Source organism: Myxine glutinosa, chromosome 5 (assembly GCF_964187855.1).
Source record: "Myxine glutinosa chromosome 5, kmMyxGlut1.1, whole genome shotgun sequence".
Lineage (NCBI taxonomy): Eukaryota > Metazoa > Chordata > Myxini > Myxiniformes > Myxinidae > Myxine > Myxine glutinosa.
The window spans coordinates 68,931,509-68,941,769 of record NC_136265.1 but is presented as its reverse complement, the minus strand read 5'-3'; the positions used below and the strand labels follow the sequence as shown (position 1 = coordinate 68,941,769).

At 39.5% G+C, this 10,261-nt stretch overlaps 1 protein-coding gene across 1 annotated transcript; it reads left to right on the top strand.

Annotated features, from left to right (window-relative positions):
• The first annotated feature begins 377 nt into the window (after positions 1-377).
• LOC144892298 (uncharacterized) lies at positions 378-7,967 on the top strand. Its single transcript, XM_078778154.1, has 2 exons — positions 378-1,084; positions 6,220-7,967. The coding sequence occupies exon 2, from the start codon at positions 6,355-6,357 to the stop codon at positions 6,781-6,783; it is 429 nt and encodes a 142-aa protein (XP_078634280.1). The 5' UTR covers positions 378-1,084; positions 6,220-6,354; the 3' UTR covers positions 6,784-7,967.
• Positions 7,968-10,261: the final 2,294 nt, after the last annotated feature.

Below are 10,261 nucleotides of genomic sequence, written 5' to 3'. Positions count from 1 at the left end.
TGGATTCCCTTGATAAATATTATAAATTGATTGCCATTCATTGGTACACATTTCAGGAATATTACACCATTTTAATTGTCAAGAACTTTGAGTCTCTTTCAAAGTGCGACATGGTGGGTGACACATCACATGATGTGTGACATGTGACACGTGTGACATGTGGCACGTGACATGTGCGACATTGCCCAATGGACTGGCTCATATCTGTTGGATCAATTTTCGCTGATTGTCTCACAAATGAAGGGTTGAGTTGCCTTCAGTGGTTGGTCAGCTTTAATTTGTGATATAATGACCACACAGGATTGAACAAATATGTCAGATATGATCCAGAGGCAGAACGGTTAGTTGTCAATTGACGGAAGGTATGGGTCGAAAGTGACGTCCATGATCAAATACCTCCGCCAGCGGACGGAACTGTTTTGCCTACATTGCGAACAGGCATAGATATAGAGTTATCAGACTGATAAATGTGAATTTTGCTATTTTGATATTTGATATTTTGATATTTTCAATGATAAATTCAATGATGATTTGATATTTGAATTTTGATATTATCATTTATGATATTTTATTATGTATTATTATTAGGATTTTATTGATTAATGTTGGTGAATTGATTGAGATTGCATATTTGAATTGATTCTGATTCTGATCCGATTGATCTGATTGATTTTGATCTGATTAATTTAATCTGATCTGATTTTAATTTAAATTTAATTTAATCAAGTCAATTGATGGATGAATAAAAAGTGCGGTCTCAAGAAAGAAGCTTTGAGACATTTGCGAAACATCGATGTGCAGACAACCTTGGACGATGAGCGAGGTGGTGAGTGTAGTGGTTATTTGTTATATTACGTGGTTATTTTTGTTTGACCCCCCCTTAACAGGACTTACTGATCCAGACTCATCTGCAACTCTGATCAGTGAGATTGGGGTGTGGGAAAAGCCACAGGGCAGGGGGACTCTCTGGAAATCACCTGCAGTCATCAAGTGGACAGGTGGAGAGATACTTCCTGGAAGACCACAGAGTGGAGCTTATCGGAATAAGCTAGACAACAACGCATTCAACGCTACTTTGTATAAGGTGGAACAAACTTCTGCGATACAGGATACAGGATACAGGTGTAGTCTGCTGTGTAGTCCTTGTAGTTATTTGATATATTGAGTGAGTATAAAGAGGTACTCACACACAGGCAAAATGGGAAGTGGATTCTGCAAGATTAAACAAGGTCAATTGGACTTGAGTCAAAGAGGTGCTTGTATCAGCTCCATGTATCAGAAATATGGGGCAGAATCACTTAAAGATGTGGAATCCTGGTATGAATGGACGAAAGGTCGGAAAAGTGGATTTCCACAGGAGGGCACTTTTGATAGAAACGTATTGGCAACACTCAGAAAAGAATTGGAAGCAAGAGGGCGACAGAAGTTCAAAGTGGATTGGCAACCATTCTATTACTGGGACGCTGAATCTAGGGACAGGGAGACCAAAGCAAAGATGGGGGGCTTGAAGAAAGAGGTGAAACAGATACAGCATAGGTTGTGTAAGGTAGCAAATCAAATGCCTCTTCAAGTCAGTAATGGAGAGCAATCCCAACCCAAATTGTATCCAGAAGCCAGATCATACGAGACAAATGAACTGGAAGACGAAACTCCTCCACCTTATCGGAGAACTATTGTATATCAGCCACAGGTAGTGCCTGTACCTGTACCTGCCGAAAGACCAGAACAGAGTGCAGCGATTGGTTCTAGTCAACAGAGGACAGGTGAAAGACGTGACTCATTTGAGGTAACTACCCAAGAGGGTGCAATTGGGGCACAGGAACCGACTCAAAGTGGGCAAACGATGCAACCAGCTGTTATACCCTTATCATGCTCTCCATTTCACCATACACAGAGTAAGGGTCGTGTGATCAATGCCAATCAATCTAACGATCAATGTGATTGGCTAATGAATGATCAAAAGTTGACTCTCTCACAAGGAGGGTTTGAGCAATGTGGTGTTATGAATTTTCCTCAGCGGCAATTTCCAGGGGCAAATCAGCAACATCCAGATCTGATGTATAGACCATGGCAGGTACATCAATTGAAGGCATTGCAGAGTAGTATGCCATCAATCAAAACAGATCCACTTCAATTTGCGGAGGAACTGCGGTTAATTGTGGAAACTCAGTTGCCCACTGCAAGAGACATGGAAATACTTTTAAAATGGTTAATTCCTAATACCACCACTTTGAGGAACTTAATGCGTGAGGCCAACTGGGTAAATACGGAAGATGGACAGGTGGACATGCCCACGGAGGCTAGAACGGCACAGATCAATAACTTGATAGAGGCCATAAAAAAATTGCCACCAGTGACGGATTGGAACAAAGTGGTTACATGCAAGCAGAAAACAGGCGAAGATGCTAGCGATTATTTGGACAGATTGCGAGATGTTTTCCGACTATATTCAGGCATAGACCGGGCACAAATTGACAATGCCTTAAAACCCCTTTTTATTAATGGTCTATTGCCCAAATTGAAGAGTGAAGTGGAAAGACAATGTATTGCTTGGGAAGGCAAGCCAATGCAAGAAATATTGAATTACGCCTTGCATCATCAGCGGATTCAAGCCAGGAATAGTGCTGTAAATGCCGAGAAATTGATGCAACTACAGACTCAAGCCCTGATGACTACGAATCAACGCAATAGGTTTTCTGGGCAACAACGCAACAATGCAGTAGGAAATAACCAGAGAGTGGAGTGGCAACCCAGAAACCAAGAGATGCAGCCCAGAAATACAAGTGCACAGGTGGACAGACCAGCCAATGATAGACGCCGATGTTTCAATTGTGGAGAAATGGGACATTGGATAAGGCGATGCCCATATCAAAGACAATTTCGGAAGAACAACCAAGAACAGGGATACTACCAGTTACCACCGCCTCCATCAACAAATAGGGTTCTATTGAGGAATGCCCCAATTCAGGGAGGACCTCAGCAGACTAAATGGTCTGCCACACCCTGTTGACTAGACCAAAATGACCAAGTGGCAGCGCTTCCTTTAATCTCAGGGTCGGCTGCACAGGAACCAAGTGTTAATTTGACAGTAGGTGGACGCAAGGCACCCTTTCTCGTCGATACGGGAGCTACGCGTTCCACGTTACGACAAGCAGATTTTCCCGATATACCATTGTCCAAATACTATACGAAGGTGGTCGGAGTGTCAGGAGTTCCCATACACACGCCAGTCACGGAAGAATTGCGTGTCCAATTTGGTCCATTGACTGCACAACATGCCTTTCTTGTGGCATCTGGCGTTCCAGTAAATTTGATGGGAAGAGATTTATTGTGTAAATTGAATTGCACCGTCATCTGTAATGAAAACGGAGTGTATCTAGAAATGCCAGAACACTCCCACGACTTTATTTCTAAGGTACTAGATGGCCTGACAAGACCAATAACACATCGATGGGATATCGATGATACAATCATGGCGGAACTTTTGTGTGTTAGTTTTATGACACTGAAGGATGAAATGCCCGAAGTACAGGAATGGTTAGATAATTTTTTGATGGACTTTCTGACATGGCAAACTGATCTTCACTGTACAACATGTTATGATGCTACAGGAGAAGAGGGGTCCTATGCAGAGCGGGTTTTTAAATACCTGCACACCAAGTATGATATACATCTGACGTCATTGTGGGTGGGACGACAGGGAGTTGGGATGTCAGTGTCTTTGACGCCAGACCAACAACTCCTGTGGAATCAACCCGAAACAACAACCCCACACGTCACCTTAGCGGTGGCACAAGGGTACGAAGCAAAAGATGTTGGAATAATGATTGCAACTCTGAAAGAGTGTAACAACAGGGGATACATGGGAGAAATTCAAAGCGCCCCACTCTATGACTTAGATGGAGATGGATTTTGTTGGCAGCTCGGACAGCAGGTGCTTTCTACAACCTTCAACATGATTGTTGAATCGAATGATACTGACGATATTGGGGTATACCTACTCAGCTCTGACGCTGACGGTGACCAGGACCCACTCGATCAAATACCAATATGCTTGTGGACAACGCATCCAAATGATGTGGGACGAATCAAGAGTATTGCACCTGTAAGGATCACAGTAGATGATTCTAAGCCATTGCCTAGAAAGCGTCAATATCCATTGAGACCAGAGGCAAAAGCTGGTATTGCACCAGTGATTCGATCATTGGTGGAACAGGGAGTTATAGTTCGCACTGTGAGCATGTGCAACACTCCTATTTTACCTGTGAAGAAGCCAGGCAAGACTACTTGGAGATTTGTTCAAGATCTTCGAGCAATTAATGATTGTGTCATCCCAGCCTATCCAGTGGTCCCTAACCCGATCACTGTACTGTCAAGTATTCCATGCAACACGAAGTTTTATTCTGTGGTGGACTTATGTTCAGCGTTCTTTAGTGTACCCATTCATGAGGATTCGCGTTATCTTTTCGCATTCACGTACGAAAATTTACAGTTTACCTGGACTGTGTTACCACAAGGGTACACGGAGAGCCCAACTTTGTTTTCACGTGCTCTACATGAAGACCTCAGCGATGTTGAATTTCCTGGGGGTTCAGTGATGGTACAATATGTTGATGACCTTCTCATATGCTCGACTTCAAAGGAAGCATGTGAGCAGGACACTGTTGTGCTACTGACAGCGTTGGCAGACAAAGGCCACAAGGCCTCGAGAGATAAGTTGCAGTTCTGTAAGGAAGAGGTGTTGTAAAATTTGTAAAATTTGTAAATTTGTACAATTTGGATAAATTATTGTAGGACCAAAAAGGGTAATTTCAAGGTGACATTAGGGGTTTTCTAAAAATAAACTTTTTGTCTATTTGTGTATTAGCGTTTCTAACATTAAAGGATAAATTTTACGAAATTGAAATGAAAATTGACACCCATCTTGATCTGTTAATGATGGTTCAAATGCAAACAAATATACATAATGTTTGGGTTTGTTTGTGTTTCAATGTTTTGTTTTGTGTGTCAATCTTACAAGAATATCCAGAAAATTCGTAAAATAAAATAGGAATATAATTTGATTATGAACATTATCTCTTTTGTCAAGGGCGATGGAATATGCGGATTTGATGTGCTGGGTTATGAGCAGCCATTAATTAATAGTAAAATTGTGAGTAATCTTGGGATTCCATTTTTGATAGAATTCATATGAAAATAACAGCTATTTATGGATATGAGCTTCATAAAAATGAGGGAGTACAAAATTAGTCAAATTTGGAAGAGGTCTTATGTCGACGAGCACTTACTTGGTAGATAAAAAAGGTACTGCATGTTGGCAGCCACTTTTGCGGCCATTTAGGCCAAACACATTGAGAGAAAATTGTCGTTCAATACGTAATTTACACATGGCTATTTGTAAAAGGGAAGTTGTTGCGATGGGCAACATTTCTGAAGGTTTATCAAAATGTTATAATATGACATGTGTCAAGGCAAACTATTGGATGGGAAAATTAGATCTGGTTATAGAATGAATTTGCTGACCCTTTGAAGTTAATTCTTTGAAATTGATTGTTTTACTAGTATTTTGAGTTCACATTGGAAATAGTTTGGTAGAGCTTTGTTAAAACCTAGGTTTTGGTATTTTGGAACGAATTCACAGATCATAGGAAGTTGATAACAATAGAAATAAATATGGACCCCGGGAAATAGGGGCATCAGAATAAGGCAAATAATCAGATTTATGTTACATATTAAGGGATTTTTCTTTAGTCACATTTTAAGAAGTTTGTTAGTTTGGTATATAATGTTGAATGTCATTGACATAAATGAGGGCATAACAACTTGTTGTGCACTATGTCCGTTTTACACGATCGATGAACTCATATCACCACAAGTAACACTGTTAAAGAAAAAAAAAAGCGGGGAGGACTATGCTAATAACACATTAGGCATAGTTTGTTTGTTTGCAAGAATTGTTGGGAATTAGATATTCCTGTTTGTGATTTAAATCATATAATCATTATTAATGCATTTATTTTCTTTGAGTTGAGTTACAATACCTGCATGAGTTTAATTTTTTGAATTATATGAACCTGAAAGCAATTGTGGATGCTATTCTTAGTTTTAGTAGTGTAAAACACATGTCTGAGTTGAATATTATTCGTGTGAAGTTGTTCTAAAATATAGTGATTTCATGTTACAATGTACCCCATCTGAGTCAATCTGTGTGGAGAGCAGATATAAATGTGGCTAAGTAAAGGAAAGACAAGACCACATCCCAAATGGAGTGATAACGACATCTGGGAAGAAGTTTGAAAAAGGAAAATTTGTGAAAATGAAGTTAATCTTGGCATACACCCTCTTTCTCAAAGAATGATGAAGAAATGCTCCTTTGGAGGATGGATGTTTACCTTCACCAAGGGAAAATTATGTGACCATTTGTCTGGGTCACACTGCAACATATGGAAAAGGGCGATCACTTACTTGTGTTCAAATACCTCGAACAGTCATCACATCAGCAATTGCAGGACGACGATATTTTACCTGCAACGTTTACGGGATACGGTGACGTGTGTCATTACTTCACCAACTTCCGGGGAGCCAGCATGGAGCTGCAAGCGAACGACTGCCTTTTCCTTCACAACAGCTGTGCACGATTCTGCTGTGTGCTCCTGGTATGGACCATGGACAACTGAGTACCATGGTCCCAACATCATCATTGCGGATGCATCCGGCATCCCTGCTCCACATCTTGTTGACAAATCAACATCACATCAATACTTGCTCCATGCTCACAATTAGTGAGGAGGCAAGTCGACTACAACTGGATGGAGGCCTTGTTCAAATCTACTATGGCTCACAGCAAGAGTGGCAAGGATGCTGCATGGAGAGCAGGGTCAGTCTTTGACTCTGCCCAGCTATCACAACAGCAGAAAATCCTATGCAAATAGTGAAGGTGTGATGAAGACAACAGGAGAAAATGTTTTATGCTGAAATTCCAAACACAAGTGATCCGCCCCTTTTTTCAAACAAAGAAAGTCAATATTTGATTAAAGGCAAATATTTTGCCAAATGTTGCAGATGCTTTATTATTTTGATGAACTGAAATTATTGCGTTTTGGTGAAGGTGAAATGTTTTGTGATCTTTATGCAAATGAGTTGAATTGAATTATCAACATAGAAAGAGTCAATGAACAAGGAAATGTATTGTGATCAAAATTCTTCCAGAATGACGGTGTATGCCTTAGGAAATTGAATTACAAGATTAGTGGTTTGAATATTTAATGTGGTAATGTTTAGATTAATGGTTAATATAAACATAAAAGAAAAACTGGGGATTGTCAGGGATTAAATATTCATATTGACAATATTGCTAGAATATATATCAATGTAATCTTGTTTAAAGTGGAATTATGTTTTACTTTACGAATGAGCAAAAGAGCATAGAACTAGCATTAACATGTGGTCAGGAGAGTTAATTTCAGACAAGAATGTGTAACGCTCTTGGACCGCCACCTGTCGATCATTAATAGCCTCTGTTCAGGGCACTGCGCACACGCTGCAAATTCTTTTTCAGCAGGTCAGAGTATTTGACCTCTTGAACAGAAATAAGTATTTGCTGGCCAAGAAAGCCATATAAGGTTTTTTGGATAAGGAACACCCTGCATGCTCTGCAACATCAAAGGAGTTTGGGGCTTTAAAACCAGGAGAAAGTTGCGAGGAGAGAGAGAAGAGTGGACTGGGACAGTGAACTGAAGAGGAGTGAAAACTGAAGACCAGTTGAAACTGATCAACCAACTGGAGATTGTCAACAACTGAACGCGCTTCAGAAGACCTACTGAACGAGCTTCAGAAGACCTACTGAACGAGCTTCAAAAGACCGACCAAACGAGCTTCAACAAACTCTGGAACAAAGACTCATTAAAGATCTCGGCTTAGTATACAACAAATTCTCAAAAGTGAATAAAACATTGATTTTGCTAAAACGAGTTTCTGAAGTTTCTGAAGTAGAACAGTAGTTAAAATTATTATTCTACAGTAGATATGGTAGATGGTAGATGATGGTAGATATGGTAGATAATGGTAGATGATGATGGTAGATATGGTGGTAGATGATGATGGTAGATGATGGTAGATGGTAGATGGTAGATGGTAGATGATGGATATCACGATGATGGTAGATGATGATGGTAGAATGATGGTAGATAATACAAGCTGCTGTTTCCATTGTGATAACATGAATGATGGTAGATAGAACAAGCTGCTGTTTCCATCGTGATAACATGAATGATGGTAGATAGTACAAGCTGCTGTTTCCATCGTGATAACATGAATGATGGTAGATAGTACAAGCTGCTGTTTCCATAGTGATAACATGAATGATGGTAGATAGTACAAGCTGCTGTTTCCATCGTGATAACATGAATGATGGTAGATAGTACAAGCTGCTGTTTCCATAATGATAACATTGAATGATGGTAGATAGTACCAGCTGCTGTTTCCATAGCGATAACATGAATGATGGTAGATAATACAAGATGCTGTTTCCATAGCGATAACATGAATGATGGTAGATAATACAAGCTGCTGTTTCCATTGTGATAACATGAATGATGGTAGATAATACAAGATGCTGTTTCCATAATGATAACATGAATGATGGTAGATAATACAAGATGCTGTTTCCATAGCGATAACATGAATGATGGTAGATAATACAAGCTGCTGTTTCCATAATGATAACATGAATGATGGTAGATAATACAAGATGCTGTTTCCATCGTGATAACATGAATGATGGTAGATAGTACAAGCTGCTGTTTCCATCGTGATAACATGAATGATGGTAGATAGAACAAGCTGCTGTTTCCATCGTGATAACATGAATGATGGTAGATAGAACAAGCTGCTGTTTCCATCGTGATAACATGAATGATGGTAGATAGTACAAGCTGCTGTTTCCATAGTGATAACATGAATGATGGTAGATAGTACCAGCTGCTGTTTCCATCGTGATAACATGAATGATGGTAGATAGTACAAGCTGCTGTTTCCATAGTGATAACATGAATGATGGTAGATAGTGTTGGGGATTAAATATTCATATTGACAATATTGCTAGAATATATATCAATGTAATCTTGTTTAAAGTGGAATTATGTTTTACTTTACGAATGAGCAAAGGAGCATAGAACTAGAATTAACATGTGGTCAGGAGAGTTAATTTAAGGAAACAGAATGTGTAATGCTCGTGGACTGCCATCTGTGTCTTTCAATATTTAGCCTGTGTTCCATAGATGGAACACAGGCTGCAAACAGCTTCAGCAGGTCAGAGTATTTGACCTCTTGAACAGAAATAAAGTGGTGCTCTCAGTCTCCCAAAATAGAGGGGTGGCCAAAAGCGCCAAATAAAGGCTTTTGGATGAAGCAGTCTGGGCCTTTAAAACCAAGAGAAAGTTGCATTGGAAGAGCAGAGTGGACTGGGAGAATGAACTGAAGAGGAGTGAAAACTGAAGACCAGTTGAACTGATCAACCAACTGGAGACTGGTCAACAACAGACCGAGCTTCAACCAAGACCGACCAAACAAGCGTCAACAAACTCTGGAACAGACTCATTAAAGATCTCGGCTTAGTATACAACAAATTCTCTAAAGTGAATAAACCATTGATTTTGCTAAACCGAGTCTCTTGAAGTTTTACTAACATAACACCAGTAATTGTTAATAATTCTCCAACAAGTGGTGGCCCGTAGGGACTCAACTGCCCAGGTAAGCTTTGTTTGTTATCTGTGTAGTCTGATGTTAATCTGTGAAAATAGTTCAGTGTTTGAGTTTTGTGTACGTTTGTTGATGTGTGGAAGGAAAAAACACGAGGCCTTTAACAGGTTTCAGAAATCATGCCAATTTTTTTCTTCCAAAATTTATGTATACGCATTTTTGAGGGATGGTGCCATGAACTGTCACAAATATCCACTAAAGCTTGGTGTCTTTAGAAAAGGTGCTGTGCTTTCATGAAGGATTTGTTTTAAAATTTCAGAAGTCATGACGATAAAAAAATTTTTAAAAAATTAATAATCAATTATTTTTTTGTTTTTTCTGTAATTTGAATTTTTTTTTCGGTACATTTTACGAGTTTAATGAGACGATTGCAAAGAACCACTAACGAACCCCGGGCGTTAGCCAACAGGTGCTGCATTCGTCTTGTCATGTACAACTGAAATATGGATTTTGTATATTTCTTGCTCATTTCATGAATGTCATGAATTCATGAAATAGAACG